Source organism: Cervus canadensis, chromosome 14 (genome assembly GCF_019320065.1).
Source record: "Cervus canadensis isolate Bull #8, Minnesota chromosome 14, ASM1932006v1, whole genome shotgun sequence".
NCBI classification, from domain to species: Eukaryota; Metazoa; Chordata; class Mammalia; order Artiodactyla; family Cervidae; genus Cervus; species Cervus canadensis.
In genome coordinates, this window is record NC_057399.1 from 53,699,855 (window position 1) to 53,725,743 (window position 25,889).

Here is a 25,889-nt window from a genome sequence, read left to right on the forward strand (position 1 = left end):
TCATTTTACATTTTCAGTGGTGTAAATTTGTAAATCCATTAACATTTCTTCCCCTTGGGTAAAAGAAGGAGAAAGATCTTCCCCCAGATTTTGTCTTTTCAACATCCTTCTTTATAAGCTTAGACATCTTTTCAGAGAAGGCAACACTCTTGAGGTATTATCTGCAGAAAGAATAGTTCTTTACTGCTTACGTTTCCTTCCAAAAAATGTAGTTTGTTGATTGCCCTAATGCATAGAATGTACTTATTTAAGTAGCTCAATATTTGTTTTGTCTTGGAAGTAGTAATACTTAAATAACTATTTATTTGTAAGATTGAATACCTATATTATAGATTATAGAAAGAATTTATGAAGACTAATAGAATGTTTTTTTTGTACTCTTGATTTTAGTTGGCAGATAAACTTAATACCAATACTGAAATGGAAGAAGTAATGAATGATTACAACATGGTAAGAAAATTTATAAGCAGTTGATCTGTATAGCCTCTAAAATAAAGCATTTATATCTGGAAGTAACTTGATAAAACCTTATGTACCATGAAGATAGGTATTACTCTGATCCTAAATACTACTGTTATATTTAAGTTCCCTTAGTTGCTCTTTTACAATTTCTTCCTGTTGGTTGACTCTCTCAAGTGGATGATTTAGTGTCTTTCTGCAAGGCTGTGTTTGAACTGGTCTCTCATTCAGTATTAGTTAGGGAGTCCCATCCATATATCCTTGTATGTAAATTAGTTTGCAGTACTTCTGGTTTAATATTTGTGCACATGGAGCTGAGTACTCAGTGAAGAATTGTATTAGAAAAGGAGAAAATGAATAGTTACCATATGATGCCAGACATAACAGTACTTTTGATTAGTAAATGAGAAATTGTATTCAATGTTCTTAATGAGTATTTGGTAGAAAATAATGATAATAGCTAGCTTAATTGATTATAAATATTTGGAAGAAAATAAAATTTATATAGTTTATCATTTATTTATTCAAAGAATATAAAAGCATAGGATTTATAAAATGACTCTTCTAAATTTTGGGGCTTCCCTGGCAGCTCAGCTGGTAAAGAACCCGCTGGCGATGTGGGAGACCTGGGTTCGATCCCTGGGTTGGGAAGATCCCCTGGAGGAGGGCATGGCAATCCACTCTATATTCTTCCCTGGCGAGTCCCCATGGACAGTGTAGCCTGGTGGGCTACAGTCCATGGGATCACAGAGTTGGACACGACTGAGCGAATAAGCGCAAAAGCAATAATAATGTAGTGAAGTTCTTAACTTGATTATTTTTTTTTCATTTATTTTTATTAGTTGGAGGCTAATTACTTTACAGTAATGTAGTGGTTTTTGCCATACATTGACATGAATCAGCCATGGATTTACATGTGTTCCCCATCCCAATCCCCTCTCCCACCTCCCTCCTCACCCCATCCCTCTGAGTCTTCCCAGTGCACCAGGCCTGAGCACTTGTCTCATGCATCCAACCTGGGCTGGTGATCTGTTTCACCCTAGATAATATACATGTTTCGATGCTGTCCTCTCGAACCATCCCACCCTCGCCTTCTCCCACAGAGTCCAAAAGTCTGTTCTGTACATCTGTGTCTCTTTTTCTGTTTTGCATATAGGGTTATCATTACCACCTTTCTAAATTCCATATATATGTGTTAGTATACTGTAATGGTCTTTACCTTTCTGGCTTATTTCACTCTGTATAATGGGCTCCAGTTTCATCCATCTCATTAGAACTGATTCAAATGAATTCTTTTTAATGGCTGAGTAATATTCCATGGTGTATATGTACCACAGCTTCCTTATCCATTTGTCTGCTGATGGGCCTCTAGGTTGCTTCCATGTCCTGGCAATTGTAAACAGTGCTGCGATGAATATTGGGGTGCACGTGTCTCTTTCAGATCTAGTTTCCTCGGTGTGTATGCCCAGGTGTGGGATTGCTGCGTCATATAACTTCTTAACTTTAAAACACAGGAGAATTCTCAATTTAAAATCTGTATTTTTAATGCCAAATATAAAAAATGAAAACTTAATGTTTTTTTAGTTATGAGAGATAGGTCCAAAGTCTAGACTGACTATGCGCAGGTTGAGTCAAATAGGAGTACTCAGGTAAAATCCTGAATGATTTAAGAATAAAACTTGTGTTGGGTCTAGATTTGACATATTACTAATCAACTATTGAACATTTAATGAAATCTTGAAATTCTGTTTGTATAAGTAAAGTTTACGTTAGATTACTTGACAGTCAGTAAACAATGAATATTTTTGGTGTGAGATTATAATGCCTGTGAAAAAGAGTGTTTCTTTGTGTTTGGTGTTGGTAGTGGTTTGTTAAGTAAAGCATATGCATTTTTTAAAACTTTGCCTGTGGCATTAGGATTATTTTTATAATCTCTAATTGATTCATAATCAGAATGACCTTTAAATAGATAGTTTGGCTTAATGGTAATTTTTTATCACTAACTTTCAGTTAACTCTTTTTTCAGCTTAAAGCTCAAAATGATCGAGAAACACAAAGTATGGATATTATATTTACCGAAAGACAAGCGTGAGTACAATCCATTTAGAAGTCAAACAGATTTATAAGTGACCTGTATAGGTAGTTTAACTTCTGAACCATTTATTTCTTTATAGTTTTCTTCATTGTTTTTCCCTGTTGCATTTTTTAATTTTAAAAAGTTGAATATTTGCAATACAGACTGCATTGTTAATGTATCTGTTGTCTTCATTTAGATAAAATTTCTACCTGTCTGAGTTTTAAATCTAAGGTGGATAAGAACATCTCTACCATTTGCAATTTTAACTTGAACTTCTTAACTAATTCAAATTATGGGATTTAAGCCCCAGTCTAATGAGATGCACTTTATTATTCCATGGGCTATTTATATTATTTTATTACTCACTTACTAATTGATAATTGTTATATTAGTAATCTACTTTATAAATGTAGATTGTATGTGCATCTTTATATATATAACCTAGTCAAAGACCAAATACCAAGTAACTTTGGTTTTTAAATCTTTTTTTTTCAATAATTTTATTTATTTTTGGCTGTACTGAGTCTTTGTTGCTGTGTGAACTTTTGTCCAGTTGCAGCAAATGGGGGCTGCTCTCTAGTTGTGCTTCTCATGTGGTGGGTTCTCTTATTGGGGAACACAGGCTCTATGGAATGCAGGCTTCAGTAGTCGTGGCTCTTGGGCTCAGTAATTGTTGCTCTTGGGCTCTAGAGCACAGGGTCAATAGTTGTGGTGCATGGGCTTATTTGCTCTGTGGTATGTGGGATCTTCGCAAATCAGGGACTGAACCCAGGTCTCCTGCATTGGCAGGCAGATTCTTTACTACTGAGCCACCCAGGAAGCTCCCAAGTAACTTTGACTTTGATGATAAGGTAAATGTGGCAGTGATAGTAATGCCTACAAAGATAAGTGGAAGTAATATAGTGACCTTAGTCCATCTGGGCCACTGTAACAAAATATCATAGACTTGGTAACTTATAAACAACAGGAATGTATTGCTCAGGGTTCTGAAGGCTGGGATGTCCAAGATCAAGGCAGCAGTATAGTCCTGTTCTGATGAAGGCCCTCTTACTGGTTCATACCTTCTTGTGATATCATCACATGGTAGACAGAGCTAGGAAGCTCTTTGGGATCTCTTTTAAGGGGTACTTACTAATCCCATTCATGAGGACTCTACCCTCATGACCTAATCACCTCCCAGCCTTTACACCATTACCTTTGGTGGTTAGGATTTCAACATATGAATGTTGGAGGGACACAAATATTCAGACATCATCAGTAGTTAACATAATTATTCTTTATTGACTTTTTGACCTTAATTATTGTCTAAAGCAGCACAAACAGAAGATGAACTATTTTGTACAAACTGTACACATTTTGTTCCATAAACTTATCAATATTAATTTCCTTGAGAGCAAGGATAATAATTAACCCAAATTACCAAAATTCTATAACATCAAAAATACTGTCATATTACCTCCACATGTACAGTAAATACTTGATGAAAAATAGGATGTTAAAATATAAAGATGAATTATTTGAAAGGTAAAGGAAGAATTTTCTTTTCATTAAAAACAAAGAACTCTCCTTCCCCTGTCTATCATTTGATGCTCCTATAAAGTGCTATCTTAAATTACAAATATACTGAAAGTCTCTTCCCTTTTACAAAGAAAATCCCATATTCATGGTAACCAGACACATACTTGAAAACTTCCTTTTTGTTGCTCTGGTTTTAGACCAGTTAACAAATATTCATCATTTACTACATATAAAATACTTTCTTGGGTGTCTAAAAAATAAGATATAATAAACTATAACCCATTGAGAACCTTATATAGTTTAGAACATTTCAGTTCAGTTCAGTCGCTCAGTCATGTCCGACTCTTTGCGACCCCATGGACTGCAGCACACCAGGCCTCCCTGTCTATCACCAACTCCTGGAGCTTGCTCAAACTCATGTCCATCAAGTCGGTGATGCCATCCAACCATCTCATCCTCTGTCGTCTCCTTCCCCTCCTGCCTTCAATCTTTCCCAGCATCAGGGTCTTTTCTAGTGAGTCAGTTCTTCACATCAGGTGGCCAAAGTATTGAAGCTTCAACTCCAAGAGAGCATTAGAACATTTAGTCCTCATCTATTTTCGCATTTATCTACAAACCTATGTGATGCACTGGTCAGATTTGTAAATGTTACATGTGCATGTTTTATAGATATATTATCCAAAAAGATAACTCACAGATTATAAAGTTAATGATGATGTAAATTTCTATGTCTATTAGGTTCTTTGATTAAGGAAAATGTTCTTAAAATATGGTACTTTGTCCTGAAAATGTTAGCAGTTTTGAAACTTAATAATCTATAGTTCGTAACTAAGGCTGAGTGAGATAGGGTCACTTGACCCTTTAAGAGGAATTTTAAATTAAAGACAAATTATTTTTATAAAGTTTATTTTTATATATACCAGGAGGATAGATTTATTTCATGTGTTAATCAGATGGCCGACATCTTAATAATGCAAGAATATACCTTGTGTTATCCTGTACATTTAAAGGGAGCAGGAAATGCCATACCTTGAGAAAGCAGGTATAAAAAACCTGTGTTTTCTTTCTCTTCTCCTTTAGTGCCACCATTTACTGTGGCATGGGACCCTATGTTTTACTATGGAACACCTACTTATAATAAAGTGGTTGTAGTATATAGGCTCAATATATTACTATGGTACCTGGCTTTAATTCAGTTTCACACACCTGCTTGAACTAATGATTTTCTTCCATTTCTAATGTCTATACTTTTTTAGTTTTGTATTAGCCAAAATCATTTATCTTTTAAAAATATACATAATTATAAGAGTCTTTTGAATATAAGAGATTTGTTGTAGTCTTTGCTATTTTTCATAGTTATATTTCATTTTTACTATATTTATAAAATATGAACATTTGCTTCTTAAATTAGGAAATAACATTTTGTAAAATGATAGGTTATGTAGAAAAAGATGCCTTATGTTTATATAGTTATCTCACTCTTATAATTGAGATTTAAAATTATAACATTTATATAATTTATGTTATCAGGAAATACCACACATAAAGCATTTATATCCTTTATTGAAAACATGTTCCTATAAATACAAGCAGATATGCATTACAAATGAGTCAGTTATTTTATTTCACAGAGTATATCATCCTAAACAATTTTTATTTTCCTCGGTAGACATTTGAACAGAATTTACTATTTATATAACCTTAAAAATGACTATTGTTAGAAAATAATATACATCTACATTATTTTTAGTCTCTTTTTTCTAAGCAACTATCAGTTATACACATTTTTGAAACTTTATGTTATAGAGAAATTTGAACATACACAAAAATAAAATAACATACTCCTAAGCACCCATCTCCATCAACTTTTATCCAACCCTGCTCCATCTACACCACTGGATGCTGTTCTCTTCCTTGTATAATGAAGAAAATCTAAAACACCATATTATTTAATCTGTAAATATATTTCAGTGTTTTAGAAATTTTTTCTAATATATATAGATAAAATACTGTATACTAAATTACCCCACATATGAAAAGTAAAAATGATGGATTTTTTTTTTACAGTTTTTAGTGCTACTATTTACATTAACTTGTTAAAATTATGATTGTAGCCAGTTGATGATAAAGAATTAGCAAATAATTCACTTTAGACTTTTCTTGTAATAGTTTCAAAGCCAGTGTTCTTTGGACCATTATTGTGCTATGATCTGTTAGTAGCCATGCATCAAAGAAAAGGTTTTGTTGTCAGGAAATCTGGCAAATTCTTAATATTATGCTCTTGAAGAGCAGAAAGCAGTTTAGCTTAGTAAAGTCTTGGGTAGCAAAGAAGTCCTTCCTTACTATAAGTCCTATAGTAAAGAAGCTTGTTTGACTTTGTTTAAACCCAGTATTTTCTCATAATTCTATAGTAGTTTCCACCTGCAATGAGGGAGACCTGGGATCGATCCCTGGGTTGGGAAGATCCCCTGGAGAAGGAACGGCTACCCACTTCAGTATTCTGGCCTGGAGAGTTCCATGGATAGCATAGTCCATAGGTCACAAAGAGTTGGACACAACTGAGCAACTATCACTTTGACCATGTACCTTTTAATCCTCCATCCTGTAAATACTTCTGAATGTCTCTCTGGAAGTTAATGTTCTAGAAAACAAGTTTGGAAACATTGCTCTGCCTACAGCATCCCAAAGAACTAACCATAGGCCAACTGAAGATTCCTCAGCTCCAGAACAGAATCACTTGAATAAAAATGTCCTCCAAAGGAGCAGAATAGGTATTTTTTAAAACAAGATGCATAGATAATTTCCACTTTGGAAGTTACTGTATTATTCAGTTGCAACAGTCATTTATTTTGATGACAATCTTTCTTCATAACTGAAATCAAGAGATTGTGCCCAGACGTTGTGCCTGTGCTTTAAATTGCTGCTAAATTTTCAGAAATTTGTTGTGCCAATTCGGGAAGCATTTAAAAAGATTTAAAAAGCATTTTCCAATTTCATGAATTCATTCTGTGGGCATAAAATCAATCTTAATGTGTTGTCAGTTTAAGCTATCTCTTTTCTTCACTTCAGCTCATGATAAAATTCCAAAATCTTTATTTCTTTACTGATTCCGATCAGTAAAACTTTAATAGGTGTTACATCAAATATCTGGCTAATATGAGAATCTGTTCACTTTAATTAAAGAATAATGTAGATTTTTTTTCCTACTATTATTTTGGGTCTCATATATACTGCTAATAATAGTAATGCTAGTATTTTAACTGTTAGGTACCAAGGAGTGGCAGTTACTGTATTTGAGTCAATGAGAGGAGTGTAATTTTATGATATTTATGTGTTGCAATTAATATGATGGTCTACTGGCCGTAGTTCAGTATACCATTGATCAAAATTTCCATGCCTAAAATGTGAGTGAGTTGGTAACATTTTTTTAAAAATCAGACATTGAAAGAAATTAATTTTCTTCACGTAATTCATGAGTATCTATGTATTTGTCTTCAATAAACCCATCATCATCTACCACAAAAGAATGTAGTTGTTCAAATATTACTGTAGTTTCTTCAGAGTTTGTGTCTGGTATCTGTGAAGGAGAGCTTGGATTTCCAGTAAAACCGTCTTCATAGGTTTCTGCTTCATGCTCTTCCAGACGATGATGATTGTAACTAAGCAGAAAATTATACCATACTGGACATTTGATAGCAACTGAAATGAGGAGTGAAGTCATCACTACAGTGATGACAACACCGACAAGAAAAGCCCAGCTTTTTCCATGAGATTCATTTTCTTAAATGGAATAACGAGAAAGAAAGGGTGGGAGAGGAATTTTGTTAAATTGACAAAAATAAAATAATCATAATTACATATCCTAATAACTCCCCAGTATTGGTATTAGAAGTAAATATACATGATCTTACTTAAGCAAAAGTTACTAAAACTGCAGTAAATATATTTCATATTGTGGTGCAAGAATACCTTTTTTCAAAATAACTACCTGTCTTTGCATTGTTTATCCATTCACTCAGAAACATTATTGATTTATACTTGTTAAGTATTGTGACTTAACTAGTTAATACCAAGGCTCAGAGAAGTTAAATAATTTGCGTAATGGCATTTGACTGATAACTAGCAGAGCCTACTTAAGAAACCCAATATTTTGTTAATCTTTTCTTGAGTGGAGGAATTGTTCTTTTACACTGTTTCAAGAAATTTAAAATGAGAAAAATGAGAACTCTCTCAGTTTATTTAGTATGCTATCCTCAGCAATATTAATATTCAAAACAAATACAGTACCTGAATTTCTTGTCAAGTTGTTCAAAGAGTTATTAAATGTTGAATTGCAAATGGACTGAAAATGAATGTGAAGGTCTTCAGTTATAGATGAAGGAAATTTTGAGTAACATTCAGCCTTGTAAGGCACTGTTTTGATGTTGTAGCACTTCAGGATATCTGGATAACTACACATGGTGATGCTCTCATTTTCTAGTAGATTAGAAAAAATAAGATTTATTATGGAAAATAAGATTATTATGGTTAATAAATATTATGGTTAAACATCTTATAATTTTTTACCTGGAACTTTTTTGACATATCTGTCATTAAAGGTATAAGAAAGAAGCTAGCAACAAAATGAAGAAAGATGCCTCTTTCTGTCTATTAAGTTATTTTATAGATACAGTTTAAGTGCAGTTCTTGTGTATTGTTCAGTTTGTCTGTGTTAGTAAAGTAAAGATGTTGTGATTTAGATTGTGGTGAGCATCTGGAACATGGTATGTAGTTTAGAAAGTAGGGTACCTACTTCCACCTACTCTCTGACAGGATATCCTTAGAAAAGAAGTACTTTTAAAAATTACAATATTTAGGAAACAAGCTAGATGTCCATTGGCAGATGAATGGATAAAGAAATTGTGGTACATATATATATAATGGAATATCATTCAGCCATAAAATGGAATGCATTTGAGTCAGTTCTAGTGAGGTGGATGAACCTAGAGCTTATTATACAGAGTGAAGTAAGTCAGAAAGAGGAAAACAGATTTTGCATATTAACGCATATATGCAGAATCTAGAAAAATGGTATTTTCAGGGTAGAAATAGAGACGTATACATAGAGAACAGACTTTAGACATAGCAGGGGAAGGAGAGTGGGGGACAAATTGAGAGAGCAGCATTGACATATGTACACTCAGTTCAGTTCAGTTGCTCAGTCGTGTCCGACTCTTTGTGAGCCCATAAATCGCAGCGTGCCGGGCCTCCCTGTCCATCACCAACTCCCGGAGTTTACTGAAACTCATGCCCATTGAGTCGGTGATGCCATCCAGCCATCTCATCCTCTGTCGTCCCCTTCTCCACCTGCCCCCAATCCCTCCCAGCATCAGGGTCTTTTCCAATGAGTCAGCTCTTCGCATGAGGTGGCCAAGTATTGGAGTTTCAGCTTCAGCATCAGTCCTTCCAATGAACACCCAGGAGTGATCTCCTTTAGGATGGACTGGTTGGATCTCCTTGCAGTCGAAGGGACTCTCAAGAGTCTTCTCCAACACCACAGTTCAAAAAGCATCAATTCTTTGGCACTCAGCTTTCTTCACAGTCCAACTCTCACATCCATACATGACCACTGGAAAAACCATAGCCTTGACTAGACGGACCTTTGTTGGCAAAGTAATGTCTTTGCTTTTTAATATGCTGTCTAGGTTGGTCATCACTTTGCTCCCAAGGAGTAATGTAAAGTAGATAGCCAGTGGGAGGCTGCTGTGTGGGCACAGGGGGCTCAGCCTGGTGCTCTGTGACAGCCTAGAGGGTGGGATGGAATGGGGGGTAGGGGGGGGAGGTTCAGGAGGGAGGGGACATATGTGTATTTGTGGATGATTCACCTTGTTGTATGGCAGAAGCCAACACAATATTGTAAAGCAATCATCCTCCAATTAAAAACAAATTAAAAAGACAGTAAAAAAAATTAGTCTTATGTGTTGAAACTGCAAACAGTATGCAGAGTGACAGTTTCGTCTTACATATGTAGAACATTCAAGCTTATTCTCTTATTTCTTTTTTTCTGGAGAGGCAGAGGGAGAGCTTGTATTCAGCAATTGCTTTTCAGTGTTTCTCCTGTTTCCATTAAACAGGAATAGTTTCCTTTGCTTTAAGACTTGAAATGAGAGACACTTCTAGGGTGGAACAAGCCAAAATCAATCATTTTGGTTTTAACTAATTTAAATTATGAATGCTTACCTAGTGTCACATTCGATGTCTTCAACCAGTTTTGCAAGTTCAGTAGACTACAGGAGCAGTTCCATGGATTTCCATACAAAATTATGAATTCCAGATGAAACAGTTGTGGTACATCAAAATAGCTTATCAAATTGCCATGCAAATTCAATAGTATCAGGTTTTTAAGAGGCAAAAGTGTATCAGGATTCAGTTGAACTATTTTGTTTTGGCAGAGATATAACTTTTTCAGTTTATGTAATCCTGTAAAGGCACCCTGTTGAATTGTGTCGATGGAATTTCTACAGATATTTAAAATTTCTAGATTGGACAGGTTACTGAAAGAATTATTGAGTAGGATATTGACTTTGTTCTCAATCAAATAGAGCTCAGTGAGTAAAAAATATGTCTGTAGAACTCTTGTGTCTGTAATATTTAGAGTAATTTGATTATAACTGAGGTCAAGTATAGTAACATTTTTATTGATATTTGCTGGAATCCAAGAATAATTCTTTGCACTAGAATTACATTTGACTTCCTAAAAAAGAGAAAATTAGAAATGCATTAATAAGGAAAAATATTGACAAAATTTCCCACATTTTCATATCTAGGCAATTAGACATTGGAAAGAAATTTTTTTAGGAAAAAAGTCTACTATCTAAGACTTTGATGTTAAAATATGTAAAAAGGTAAAGCAAATACTCCTTTTAAAAATTGGGATGGAGTGTTGAAGATTAAGGCAATTCTGATGTCATATAAGTATCTTCCAACAGTTAGTAAATAATTATTATTGAAAGAATATTGATATATTACCATTTATTATGTGGCAATAAATGGTAAATAATTCTGTTAATTTATTTAGTATTTTAGTATGCAAGATTGATGTTTATAGTGAGAAAATAACGTAAAAATATATAATTTTAAAAAATCAGTAGAGCTACCAACATTACATCTAAGATTATTAAATAATTAAAAAACAATATTCAGTATATAACTGTATAGGGTTAACAACTCAAACTTTGGTATTTTAAAAGAAAATATCTTGTAATAGAAATTGAGCCATGTGTTAAAGTCAGCCGACGAGAAGTGCTTAGCCTATGTGGATATAGATCCAAAGAAATAGTTCTTGTTTCGACTGTTTTTGCAGTTGAAATGTCCCCTGATAGTAATAATAATAATAATGTAACAACAACAATTTCCCTCATAAATATGTGGTTTTTAAAGAAGTTTTGTACATTTTAAAGTGTTTTTATGTCATAACTAATCTCTGATCTTACAGTGAAATTTTATATTATTTCTTGCTTTTAAAGAACTTAGTTTTTTATAAAATGAAGACTGCTTTTGTCCACTTACAATCTGGCTCAGAGATCACATGTTTTGAATATACCCTACTAACTAAAGAGTTTATTTTGATAGTTTGATTTTTTTTTGTTTTTAAGGCCTTCAACATTTTACAATTTAAATTTACACATAGTGTACCTTTGAAAATATTTTCACTGCTTTGATTGTAAAAACTTACTGTTTTAGAAGTCTGGTTTTCTTCTGCTAGTAATAGCGTGGAGAGCAGCCAAAACAAGGTTGCGATGCTCCTGGTTTTCATACTGCTAACCTGATGGAAAAGAGAGTATTTACATCTCGTTAGGAGACTAGAACATTAGTCTTTTGAGGACATTTTGATTTCCTTTTTACTCCTTTTAAGTCTATTTTTTCTTAAAATATGTAAAATAGGAAACAAGTAAAGATCCCTTCACCCTCCCTGCACTCTGATCTTAGAAACTGAAATGCTCCTGGAGAGAATGAATGACAGTAATTTTCAGGATATCTCTTTAGTTCCTAGATCTATTGAGAGGAACTTTAAACCAACTGAAGTGGTTGTGCATTTTAAAATTTTAATATATATGCACAAAAGAAAGTCTAGAAGGATATATATACTTACGTATGTATATATTAATACATCTTTAAGTATATACTCATATTGCTACTTCTTGACTTTTCGACTTTAGGCATTATCTATTCATATTATCCTTTGACTTAACATTTTGGGAGATGAGAGTCCTCAGCTTGCTTTCAAATAACTCATTACCTTCATCTTCAGTGCATCAAATATATATCTACTATCTCTTCACTTTCCTTATCTTCAATGCATCAAATATATATCTAGTGTCTCTTCACTTTCCAAACATAGTCAATTGTAATTGTGGTTAGACGACTGTGAAACGACTTAGCAGCAGTAGCTGCAGTTTATATAACTCAGTTTGTACTTCAGGAATGTATAAAACTGTCAAAGACTGAGCCCTGTTAACAGGATTATTATTCTGTTCCTGCATACGTTTTTCTTTAGTTAATTGTGTTTGTTTTCTTTTCCTGTGCTTAGGGTTTTTTCCCCCATTAATTTATACTCAAACACTCTTAGCAAATCTCTCAATAGTTTATGTATATTAGATATTTTAATCTATTTCATTTGCTTGAAAAAGTCTTTGCTAGAGCCTGCTGCCATGCTCTGATACGGATGAGCTGATCACTAGGCCCTCTATGGAGTTGTTGACCTTCACTCTCCTTCTATCTTCATTGTAGAGATTCTCTTTTGCCCTTGTTATTGGATTCCTGTTTTCTAGAATGCCTTGTCTTGGATTACTGCCTTTTTTCCATGGAGTTTCCTGTAGTAGCTTCCTGAGAAGGTCCATAGGAGGAAATACTTTTTAGACCTTGAAAGATATTTTGGCTAGAAATTTTAAGTAGGATTTCTTAGAATTCTTAGAATTCTAAGTAGGAAATTATTTTCCCTCAAATGGTTGATGGCATTGCTCCGTTGTCTTTGGATTTCTAGTACAATTATCCCTTGGTATCTGCAGGGGATTGGTTTCTAGAAGCCCCTGCAGATACCAAATCTGTAGATGTTCAAGTTCCTTATATAAAATGGTGTAATGTAATGAATATACATTACAAAGGGCCTGATTTTGTATTCACAGGTTTTACTTCTGTGGATTCAACCAACCATGACTGTGTTACTGTTAAGAAATGAGATGCTGTGCCATTCTAATTCTTTATCCTTTTATGTAACTTGCCACTTCTTAACCTCAAAGATGTTTTTCTGAAGTATGTTGCTGAACAATATTATAGAAGTTAGAGGTATATTGTATAGTGATTCAGAATTTTTAAAGATTATACTGCACTGATAGTTAGTATTAAAACATTGGCTGTATTCTCTGTGCTGTACAATATAGCCTTAATGTGGCTATTCTGAAATTTCATGATCCTTTGTGAGAGTCTATTTTGTGAAAGTCTGTGAAATAGGTAATTGGTGGGTGGTTTCAATTGGAAAACAGTGGGAATCTTTCTGAATTATTTCATTGATGATATTGATAATTTTCTTCCCATTTAAAAAAATCTTACTTCCCTTTCTAGAACTCCTTTAATTCTAAAAGGAATTGGATCTCCTTGTATGATTTTCTAATCTTTTATGTTTATTCGTCTGCATTTCATCTCTGTGTGTTTTTGCTCTGCTCTCTGGAACTTTATCTTCAAACTCTTCTATTAAAGTTTCTCTTTCCTGTTATCTTCTTAATTCTCAGAGCTCTTTTTAATTCTCTGAAAATTTCTTTTGTAATATACTGTCATAGGAATATATTTTCTTGTTTCTTCTTGTTGTATCTCTTGGTTTTTTTCCCCTTGAAAAGTCTTTGTGTCAAAAAAAAAAAAGAAAAGTCTTTGTGTCTTAAGGTCATGTTTTTCCAGTTTCTTTTGATAAGTATCCATTTTATTAGAGGATTTCTTTTAAACTTCCCATATCTGTTAATATTTGGTTTAGGACTTACATATAAGAATGGGAAATGAAAAAACTGATTGGAAACTGCATTTATATGGTTCTTTTTTAAAAAAATATTTTCTTGATGTGGACCATTTTTAAAGTCTTATTGGATTTGTTGCAGTATTGCTCCTGTTTTATGTTTTGGTTCTTTGGCCCCCTGAGCAGGGATTGAACACCATGCCCCCTGGTGTAGAAGGGCAGAGTCCTAACTGTTTGACCTCCAGAGACTTCCCAGCTCTTACCCAACTTTAGACCTTACTATGGAGTGACCTTAATAGGCTGTTTTCTTGGGGCATCCCTAACATCATTATCTTTAGATTGTTCCTTTTGGGCTGCTTAGATTCCTCAAAATGACTTTTCTGATCTACTGCCTGAAAAGGTGACACCAAGTGGCCAGCGTTCTGAGAGCTGAGTGGTGAAAAAGTTGGGTTTAGCTCAGTAATTAGTATTTAATGTTATTTTCCCTGCTTTTGACATAACATCCCTGTAGTCACTTATGCCCAGATTTCATTAGTTTTATTCTCCCCAGCATAAAAAAAAAAACCCTCATTTTTTGCTTAGGTAGTAGGGGGACTTTACCTGACTGGGCAGTGTCTGGGAGAAAGACTTTCAGCTGTTTCAGCCTCTCTCCTTTTCTACTTCCAGAATTCCTGGTGCTGCCAATCTCTGAGCCATCTAGGGGTTCTGCAGCATAAAACAAGTAGCTTCTCAGCTTTCCCCACTGCTGGCTTCAGAAAATTTTGATTTCCTAGTCAGTTTCCACTTAACTTTTAGCTTTCTAGTTTCTAGATTTTATTGCTGTTTCCTCTTCTATTCATTTTGTCATTATAAGTTTCTGTACGCCATATTACCTTTTATTTTCATTTTAGTAGGGTTTTTGAACAGGAGTCAATGTTAGTGGGTACATTCAACATGCCCTAACTAGAAATTTCATTTATTTCAGTAATTCTTCTCACTAAATACTTTCCATTTAGCCATTTTATTCATGACCTTAATGTTTCTTATTTTTATTTGTTTTCTTAAAATCAATGTTAGACACTTCTGCATAAAGCAACTATACTCCAATAAAAATTAATTTTAAAATTATCTATTAGTTAATTAATATTAAAAAGAAACTGCTGCAAATGAGCTGTTTGAAAGGGTATAAATATGTTATGTTATTATCATCCTTAGTGATTTTTAAAAATTTAGTCTTTTGAGCCTTCTTATAGCACTTAGTATAATCAGTTGCTTACGATTTTTTAGGGCAGTTTATTCCTTCAAAGCAGGAAGTAAGAAACTACTGTTAACAAGGTTCATTTCAAGTTACTAAAGTGTGTTGCCGCACTGGCAATGAGAAATTTATTGTTATGTCAATACTGGTGTATTCTAATTAACTTCCTCATTGCCTTCCTCACTGATCCGTTTATGTTAATTCCCTTTCCAATTTCTTTCTTTCCATGGCTAAATCAAAATTATAAGAGAAAGCCACTGTTCTCCTAGATTTTGCAATTTGAATGTAGATCATAATAACATCCCTTTTAGAGCCAGAAATGATTTCAAGCTATCACTTATGCCAGACCACTGCCCACAAAAGGGGATCCCTGAATCGTGTATAAAAGGTACGTACCCATGTTTAGTGATCTCTTGGAGTTAGTGTGCAACCTCCTCAGTGGTTTGTTTTGGTATTTCTCAGTGGTGTAGTGAAATTCTTACTGATGTTTTTGTAGGATGCCCTTGTGAGTAATATAGAGGTAAGGGAGAAGTTCCTTTTTTTTTAAAGAGATAAACAGGATAAGGATGAATAAAGGAAGCAGATAATCTATAAAGAAAAGGGTTGACACAAAATAGAAGCAGCTAGAAAAGGTATTGGAGATCAGGTAGGATTGTGAGACTGTGGAAATGGAGACAGAGGATTGTCAAGTATTTATTATATTTATCAGCTACTTTATACTATTATGCTTAAATGGATAAAATCATAAGGGTTAGAAAAGGAATCTTTTTTAATTTATATTTGATAAATTTTAGAGTTAGAAAAGACACATATTCAGAGCTTAAGGTAGATTTTGTTCAAGAAAACAGTCAAAAAATCTAAAGCATTAGTAGGTCTAAAGCTATGAAATGCATTGATTGAGCCACACTAGCCATGGAGCTTTTCTTGTATTTGTACATCTTTTGAGAGGGAAAAGATTGATAAAGGGGATTGATGTTGACTGTCACAACACTACATAGACAAATCCTTAGACAGAAACATTTGCTAACAAATCCTTAAACAGACACAATGGCTATCTTGAAGAAATCAAATTGATGAAATAAATAGCTGATAGCAGAAATTATTCTTGAGTCAGTTTACCCTATTTAAAAAGTTGATTTAAGAGGAAAAGTTATTATTACTTTTTTCTCACTTTAGATTTTTTTCTCAATTTGAAATTTATTTTGAAATGATATTTTGGTTTGAGTTTAGTGATTAAAAAATAGAGAACAAATGGAATATCAGGTTTTTTTAAAAAAATTGTTTTACAAGATTAAATGTTCTTTTATATAGCCTATACCCTATATTATAGGAAAAGAGATTCACACAAAAGGAAATGGTATATATTGAGAAAGAAACAGTATTCTTCTTAGCACAGTTTCAAGTGAGAATTTCTGAGTTTTTGATCATGTGCTTTATATGACTGTTATATTCTCTGAAATAAAAAGACACTGCTGTTATTTTGGCTTGGTTAAATAAAGTGTGTATACTGTAATACAGTTTTTCCATTAAATATTTTAGATATTTATACCAGAATTCAATGTATTTATAGTAAGGTATTAATAACTCACAGTTAACTTTTCTCTTGTAATATCATAGAACTAACTTTCTATTTTTTTTTTCAAATTTAAAAAGTTTTATAATGGAAAATTTCAAGGAAAAAACTTCTCAGGAAAAGAATCGTCACCCAGTTTTAACAATTATCACCTATTATCCAGTCTTTTTTCATCTTATAAATTTGTTTTTAGGTTAATGTCACTTCCGATTGCTCTGTGATTAATATACTTCAAAATTAAAAGATCTTATAAATTTGATTGGCTAGATGAAATCTTCCTCCCCCCAAATTACTTTGCTTTACGTTATTACTCTATTTGGAAAAGATTTTTTGGCCGTGCCCAGGTTTGTATTTCTAAGATAGCTGTCATGAATATACAATTATATTTTCTGCTCTTTCATCACTTATTAAGGATAAAGATTTTTATGTAGACTTAACAAGCTTAAATATGATTTTTAAAAATTCAACAACAATCACCAAACCTATAAATATATAGGATCTTACCTTTCCTTTTTTCTTTTGTCTCTGAGACTGGTGTGTAAGGAATCTGCTGTCTTTCTTCTACACCATTAAAAAAAAAGCATGTCATGTGATTTATTTCACTTTGTCTTAACCTTTGTACTCACTGAACAGGTGGAAGAAAAAAACAAGCTAGATTTCCTTAGCAAAAGATTGACTCTAAGAATAATTTCTTAAAGTCATCTTTGACTTTTTTTAGTGTAACAAGTAAGGTGGCTTTAGCTTAATCTTTGTGTTTCTTAATTTCTCTTGAGAAATTTAAATATTAACAAATTTACCTGTGAGTTAAAGTATATAATATTGAGAATGCATAATTTGAAAGATGCATTGCTAAAGTTATTTAAATGTTAGTCCTAAAGGTATTTTATATTTTGAAAGACTCAAGTTGAAAAGATTGCACCAAGTTTTGTATTCCAGTGAGCTTCACCTTTGTTGTTTACTCATTTTATAACACCATCATTGGTGGTTTTACTGCCAAGTTGTAACAGGAGCAGACTGCTCAAAGCATCAAAAGACCCACCCCTTGGCCATTATGTGGCCCTCAAAGAATCCGTACCTTCCTTGTGCTTCCTTGTGTAACTTCCCCTGTGTAAAATGGAATACTTTATACCATTCGTTCCCATCTAATTGTAGTAGATCTATCAGATAAAAACATAGTTAAAATTCATTGTTGGTAGTAAGTAATATGGGGTTCAGAATGAGTTAGTTCTAACAGATTTAACTCAGTATCCCTAATCTGTGAAACAAAGAGATTGAAATAGATATTCTTTTATGTTTGAAATTTCTGTGAGTGCATCAGTTCAGTTCAGTTCAGTCGCTCAGTCATGTCCGACTCTTTGCGACCCCATGAATCGCAGCACGCCAGGCCTTCCTGTCCATCACCAGCTCCTGGAGCTTACTGAAACTCATGTCCATCAAATCTGTGATGCCATCCAGCCATCTCATCCTCTGTCATCCCCTTCTCCTCCTGCCCCCAATCCCTCCCAGGATCAGGGTGCAGGGTCTTTTTTCAGTGAGTCAACTCTTTGCATGAGGTGGCCAAAGTATTGGAGTTTCAGCTTCAGCATCAGTCCTTCCAATGAACACCCAAGACTGATCTCCTTTAGGATGGACTAGTTGGATCTCTTTAGGTTGGATCTCCTTGCAGTCCAAGGGACTCTCAAGAGTCTTCTCCAACACCACAGTTCAAAAGCATCAATTCTTCGGTGCTCAGCCTTCTTCACAGTCCAGCTCTCACTCACATCCATACATGACCACTGGAAAAACCATAGCCTTGACTAGACGGACCTTTGTTGGCAAAGTAATGTTTCTGCTTTTTAATATGCTGTCTAGGTTGGTCATCACTTTCCTTCCAAGGAGTAAGCGTCTTTTAATTTCATGGCTGCAATCACCATCTGCAGTGATTTTGGAGCCCAGAAAAATAAAGTCTGACACTGCATACACTGTTTCCCCATCTATTTGCCATGAAGTGATGGGACCAGATGCCATGATCTTAGTTTTCTGAATGTTGAGCTTTGAGCCAGCTTTTTCACTCTCCTCTTTCACTTTCATCAAGAGGCTCTTTAGTTCCTCTTCACTTTCTGCCATAAGGGTGGTATCATCTGCATATCTGAGATATACCCATGTAAATTGTAGCAGCAGCATACACATTTATTATGCCACAGTAATTGAGGTTCAAAGTGAAGACATTACTTCTGTTTAGCAATGAGACAAAAATAAATAGAAATTCCAGGTTGTCTGTTTCATTATGGTTATCTTTTATTTGGTTATTATGAGATTCTGTCTATAGGAGAATTTCTGAGTTTAGATTATTTTATTAAGGTAGTAGGGCATGAGTGTGTAAAGTGTGTGGAGGATAGATATTTGGATCTATGAGGCTTAGCTAGTGATTGTGAAAACTGTCAAAGTTTGTATTTGTATTTGAAAGAGATTGAATAGAATAATTATATTTTAAACTTAAAGTAGAAATTTATGATATTGAAACAATTTATTTTCAAGCAAGCTTTTTATATGTAATCTTGAAGTATTTAGATGATAACTAGCATCCTACCTCTATTTTTTTCAGAATTTTTCTCTACCCTATGTATAATTGATCTTGCATAGGTAGTAAGTGCACATCACTGGTACTTTTTGTGATTATTTGATAAAGATGGTTATTGTTTGTAATTAATATCATACTACTACTTATATAATTAGGCTTGTGATGTTCCTATTATATTCTCAAGGAAGTTAGCTGATTATTTTACAGTGTTAAAGAAGTTGATAATTTTGAAATACCAATTTTAATTAAAGCAGTAGATAAAGAAGAATTTAAAGAAAATATATTCATCTAAAGCCATGAACTTTTAAAATCAGATTGCACTGTTGATTTTCTTACCCTGCAGTGTAATCAGAGCTGTGTTACTTTTAAATGATTTGGTAAACTTCCATACAAGATTTCAAAGATATCAAAGAATTCTATAGCTAAAAGATACTTGAAAACCACTATTTTAAAATTTAACTTTCTTGTAAACCTTGAGGATATGATAACAAGAAGTACAAATGCATTCTGATATATATATATATAAGACTTTAAGGATTTTCTGTGATAAACTTTGTATTTTCTTACAAGAAAGTAGAGTGAAGAATAAGAAAATAGAAGGATTTGGGGATTGAGAAGAGAAGGATGCTAAAAAAGTCTGTGTTGATGGGGCCAAATTTCTGTGTTCATCTGTGTGCACCTTCTCTGGTGGCTCAGTGATGAAGAGTCTTGTCTTTCTGCAGTGCAGGAGACATGGGTTCAATCCCTGGGTTGAGAAGATCCCCTGAGAAAGATAATGGCAACCCTGGTATTCTTGTCTGGGAAATCCCATGGACAGAGGAGTCTGGCAGGCTGCAGTCCATGGCATTGCAAAAGAGTCAGACACAACTATGCAACTAAACACCACCAGCAAAGGAGTTATCACAAACTGTGGTTGAATAACTTATAAGTGTCCTATGTAATTGAGACTGAGTAAAGTTAATTGATTTTCTCTTCAATATAGTAAGAGGAATATTGCATACTTTTGATTTCAGGAAGGAAAAACAAATTAGAAGTGTAGAAGAAGAAATTGAACAGGGAAAACAAGCAGCAGAGGGTATAATCAAAAATATGTCTCCTGAAAAACAAGACAAGTATATAGAAATGAAAACCACAAATGAGAAATTATTGCAGGTAATACTAGCTACTACTCTGTGCTGGGCTACAGCAATCTTACTACTGAAAATATGTTCTGAAAGTGGGCAGGATTGGCATCCCCTGAGAGCTTGACTACACCTACTGATCAGAGTCTTTATTTTAACAAGATGATTTATACAAATCTTTAAATTTGGGAAACACTCATCTAGAAAACTTTGTTTTCTTATGTTGTATAGTGACATAACTTTTACTATATTATTCAGTTCTATGCATCATTCATTTTTGCGTATCATAAAGATATCAGTACATGAAGCACTTGTTTTTTAATGAGCTTTTAATGAAAACATTAAAAGGCCATATACAACAGAGCCATATGGATATTTACTTTCTTTCCTTTCCTTGCTTCCTAATAAACACCTTTTACTTGCTATGTCCTCATTTTGAACAGCTGTTGTCCCCTAATTATGGTAAGCAATTTGGATGCCCACTGAGGGGTTACTGAGACTGCTCTCAGCATTCAGACATAATGGTGACTCAGATTTGCAAGGTATTATTGCCCTTTCATGCCTAGATTTTCCTTAAGCAAGCAATTAAAAGAGAATTCGTCCCAACAAATACCAGTGAATGTAGTTTTAGTTTCTCAGATAATCCTTTATTGACAATTTAACTTTTTATTTCAGACACATTATGAAACATGGTAAAACATTGATGAAAGAGTGTTATTAAAATGCTGAAATAGTATCAAAGTATAGCTAATATTGCACAGGGGTTTTTGAATGGGTCTAGTTGGCCCTTGAACAACTTGGGTATTAGGCACGGCAACCCCTGTGCAGTTTAAAACCTGTGTATAACGTATAGTTTGCCCTCAGTGTCTGAGGTTTCACATCCACGGATTCAACTATCTTTGGACTGAGTAGTACATATTTCTTGAAAAAAAATCTGAATGTCAGTGGACCCATGCAGTTCAAACCTGTTATGTTCAAGAGTCAATGGTAAACAGTTGAAGGGTCTTATCCCTAAGAGTGAGCCATGTAAATTGCTATAGGTCTTGGCCTTAAGAGAAAATGGTCAAAAAATATGGAAACATGGTTAAAAAGTCAAATAAAAATTATAACTTTAAACAGTAACATCATTAATTTAAAGTCTTCTGATATTTGATATTCTCAGAACACAGTGATGATTCACTGAAAAGTTCTGGCTCCCTTTTTAAAAATTGATGAAGCATTTAAAAGATAGATCATGGTAAGGTTTTAATAATGAAATAAATTGGCAAAATGGAAATAAAGTTAACAAATTCTAGTCAAATTATAAGATATGGGCTGAAAATGTTTACAAAAGTTACTTCAACACATATATTTGAAATGTTGATAAATAAATTATTCTTAATGTAATTTGCATATATATGTGCTTTTTTCCCTTCTTCTTAGAAATTAGATACACTTCAGCAACAGCTAGATTCACTGAATATGAAAAAAGAGAGCTTGGAATCTGTAAGTATAAAATGAAGTAAAAGTTTTCATATTACTCAGCTACAAAAGGTAATTCAGTTGAGTGTATTAATGGAACTCATTCAGGTATATATTAGTAGTTTACTAACAGGGGTATAATATATTTTTTTCCCATTCAGGACTTCAACTATCCTAGTTTAGTAAAAAAGTAGATTCAGTTGGCATGGAAACCCACTCCAGTGTTTTTGCCTGGAGAACCCATGGACAGAGGAGGCTGGCAGGCTGCAGTCCAAAGGGTCTCAAAGAGTCGGGAAATGACTGACGCGACTTAGCACATCATGGCAGATTCAGTTATTGAGTACCTACCTGTACAAAAATCAGGGTGCCTGCTGAGGCACACAAAATCTAATGGTAATTTAAAAACATGTGAACAAGAGACTAAAAACAAATGAAGAAGGGGAGGTCAGTTCGTTAAAGATGTAAAAACTCACATTTGGTTTATTATTTATCTAAAGCATTTTAAAGTTCACAAAACATTTGTTATAAAATATTAAATAAGATGAATGTAAAAATGCCTATTTCTTTTCTTTCTTTTTAGACAGAGTTTCTCTTATATTTGCTGAGTGCTTATTATGTGCTTTTTTGAGCTCTTTATATGTGTCACCAGCATTGTCATTTTACCTTCACAATAATCCTATAATCCTGTCTTTGTTTTACTGCTGAGAAAAACCTCAAGTCGGATGTACATTGGATATGCTGTCTGCAACTTTTCTTTTTTTTAATCTAACATTCTCTCTCAAATGTCTGTTCACATCAGCTCTTAAGATATCTCCCTCATTATTTGAAATTACTGCACTGTACTACATTGTATGATTATGTATAGCACAGCCTTTTAGATGACTAGGTTTTTCATAGTTTTTTGAGATTATAAAACAATGTTGTAGTAAAAATATACATTTTTTGCTGAGTTACTATATCTTAAGATAAATTTCTCACATTGGGTAAAAAGTTACAAACTTCTAAAATGTGACATTGCCAAATTGCCTTCTGAAAAGCTTGCTTCATTTTATACTCCTAATCCCAATGTGTGAAAGTGTGTATTTCCCCGTATATTCATTAACAGCATGCATTATCAATCCATCATTTGCATTTTTGCTAGTTTAATAATTTAAAATTATCTTATTTTAATTTTTCATTTATTTATACAAAAGGTGGAGTATCTTTATTTCTTGACCAATGTACTCTTTTTCTGCCAACTACCTTCCCACTGTCTGTCTATCAAATCTGACCTGCCTTTCTTGATTTCTTATGTATTCAGGTAGCTATCATGATGATAGGGCTAGTAACAATTGTACATTGACAAGATTGCTGTCACCTACCTTGCAAAAGAAATAAACATGAATATTTTGTAATCCTTCTTTTGGAAGTTTGTTATTGAAAAAATAATTTGCTTAAAAATATTAAGATGATTTTCCCTGTCCAGTTGTCTATATGTGGATACACATAATTTTTATTTTCTTTTATCTCTATGGTAATAAGAATATGCTTCAAGAAATAAGGACTGCATTTAGTGTTAATATAGCCAGTTCTCAAATTCATCACCATCTTTTTTTTAGGGTTTGTAGGAGAGAGTTGGGTCTTATTTCATTGGCAGATTCAGTTTCCACAGAAAGGTGTAAGGTATAACCTTCCTTTTTGTGTTTGTATTGATGCCACTCTTCTTTGGTATTAGTATATATATGCCTAAAATTACATGAATTTAAAGAAATGTACAATATTCTCAAATGAAGAAAAAGTAAATCCTAATTCTGTTTAACTAGATTTCCTTTGTGAGGTTTTTGCGGGGGGGGGGGGGTAGCGGGGGGACTTGTTTTTTTTTTAATTAATTTACTTTTTAATTGAAGGATAATTGCTTTACAGAATTTTGTTGTTTTCTGTCAAACCTCAACATGAATCAGCCATAAGTATACATATGTCCCCTCCCTCTTGAACCTCCTATCTCCCTCCCCATCCCACCCCTCTAGGTTGATACAGAGTCCCTGTTTGAGTTCCCTGAGACATACAGCAAACTCTCATTGGCTATCTATTTTACATACGGTAATATAAGTGTCCATGTTACTCTCTCCATACATCTCACCCTCTCCTTCCCTCTCCCTGTGTCCATAAGTCTGTTTCTTCATTGCTGCCCTGCAAATAAATTCTTCGGTACCATCTTTCTAGATTCTGTATATGCGTTAGAGTATATGATATTTATCTTTCTCTTTCTGACTTACTTCACTCTGTAAATAGGCTCTAGGTGCATCCACCTCATTAGAACTGACTCAAATGTGTTCCATTTCATGACTGAGTAATATTCCATTGTGTATATGTACCACAACTTCTTTATCCATTCATCTGTCAATGGATATCTAGGTTGCTTGCATGTTCTAGCTATATTAAATAGTGCTGCAGTGAACATTGGGGTACCTGTGTCTTTTTCAGTTTTGGTTTCCTCGGGGTATATGCCTGGGAGTGGGAATCCTGGGTCATGTGGTAGTTTTATTCCTAGTTTTTTAAGGAATTTCCATACCATCTTCCATAGTGGCTGTATCAATTTACATTCCTACCAACAGTGCAAGAGGGTTTGGAGAAAAGGGAACCCTCTTTTCTCCAGCGGGTTCCCTTTTCTCTATACCCTCTCCAGCACTTACTGTTTGTAGACTTTTTGATGATGGCCATTCTGATCAGTGTGAGATGATATTTCATTGTAGTTTTGATTTGCATTTCTCTTAATAATGAGTGATATTGAGCATCTTTTCATGTGTTTGTTAGCCATCTGTATGTCTTCTTTAGAGAAATGTCTGTTTAGGTCTTTTCCCCACTTTTTGATTGGGTTGTTTGTTTTTCTGGTGTTGAGTTGTATGAGCTGCTCGTGTATTTTGGAAATTAATCCTTTGTCAGTTGTTTCATTTGCTATTATTTTCTCCCATTCTGTGGGTTGTCTTTGCACCTTGCTTATAGTTTCCTTTGCTGTGCAAAAGCTTTTAAATTTAACCAAATCCCACTTGTTTACTTTTGTTTTTATTTCCATTACTCTCAGAGGTGGGTCATAGAGGATCTTGCTTTGATTTATGTCATCAAGTGTTCTGCCTGTGTTTCCCTCTAGGAGTTTTATGGTTTCCGGTCTTACATTTAGGTCTTTAATCCATTTTGAGTTTATCTTTCTGTATGATGTTAGGAAGTGTTCTAACTTCATTCTTTTATATGTAGCTGTACAGTTTTCCCAGCACCACTTTTGAAGAGGCTATCTTTGCCCCATTGTCAAAAATATATTCTTGACAAAATATATACAAAATATACAAATATATACAAAAGTATATTCTTGCCTCCTTTGTCAAAATTAAGGTACCCATAGGTGCATGGGTTTATTTCTGGTCTTTCTATCTTGTTCCATTGGCCTGTGTTTCTGTTTTTGTGCCAGTACCATACTGTATTGATGACTGTAGCTTTGTAGTATAATCTGAAGTCAGGAAGGTTGATTCCTCCAGCTCCATTCTTCTTTCTCAAGGCTGCTTTGGGCATTTGGGGTTGTGTTTCCATATGAAATGTGCAATTTTTTTTTCTAGTTATGTAAAGATGCCATTGGTAATTTGATAGGGATTGCATTGAATCTGTAGACTGCATTTGGTAGTATAGTCATTTTCACAATATTGATTCTTCCTACCCAGGAACATGGAATATCTCTCCATCTGTTTATGTTGTCTTTGATTTCTTTCACCAGTGTCTTATAATTTTCTGTATACAGTTATTTTTGCCTCCTTAGATAGGTTTATTCCTAGATATTTTATATGTTTTTGTTGCAATAGTGAATTCCTTAATTTTTATTTCTGGTTTTTCATTGTTAGTATATAGGAATACAAGTGATTTCTATGTATTGATTTTG

The 25,889-nt window shown here is 33.9% G+C and overlaps 2 protein-coding genes across 7 annotated transcripts in view; one reads left to right on the plus strand and one right to left on the minus strand.

Annotated features, from left to right (window-relative positions):
• The window catches only part of IFT74 (intraflagellar transport 74), a 111,985-nt gene that overhangs the window by 15,756 nt on the left and 70,340 nt on the right, over window positions 1-25,889 (plus strand). For all 5 annotated transcript variants that reach the window (XR_006272917.1, XM_043486830.1, XM_043486831.1 and 2 more), the window contains 4 exons: window positions 391-450; window positions 2,486-2,547; window positions 20,417-20,555; window positions 21,947-22,009. Coding sequence is in view for 4 of the 5 variants with exons in the window: in XM_043486830.1 (XP_043342765.1) it covers window positions 391-450; window positions 2,486-2,547; window positions 20,417-20,555; window positions 21,947-22,009 (324 nt within the window). In the remaining variant the exon portion in view is untranslated. The remainder of the gene's footprint in view (window positions 1-390; window positions 451-2,485; window positions 2,548-20,416; window positions 20,556-21,946; window positions 22,010-25,889) is intronic.
• On the minus strand, window positions 7,506-17,386 carry LRRC19 (leucine rich repeat containing 19). Of its 2 annotated transcripts, none has more exons than XM_043486834.1 (5): window positions 17,348-17,386; window positions 11,769-11,858; window positions 10,274-10,787; window positions 8,342-8,530; window positions 7,506-7,834 (listed from the first exon to the last, which is right to left on the minus strand). In XM_043486834.1, the coding sequence occupies exons 2-5, from the start codon at window positions 11,847-11,849 to the stop codon at window positions 7,506-7,508; spliced, it is 1,113 nt and encodes a 370-aa protein (XP_043342769.1). In that variant the 5' UTR covers window positions 11,850-11,858; window positions 17,348-17,386. The 2 variants fall into 2 exon arrangements, with proteins under 2 accessions (XP_043342769.1, XP_043342770.1); XM_043486835.1 differs by lacking the exon at window positions 17,348-17,386 and adding an exon at window positions 14,637-14,741.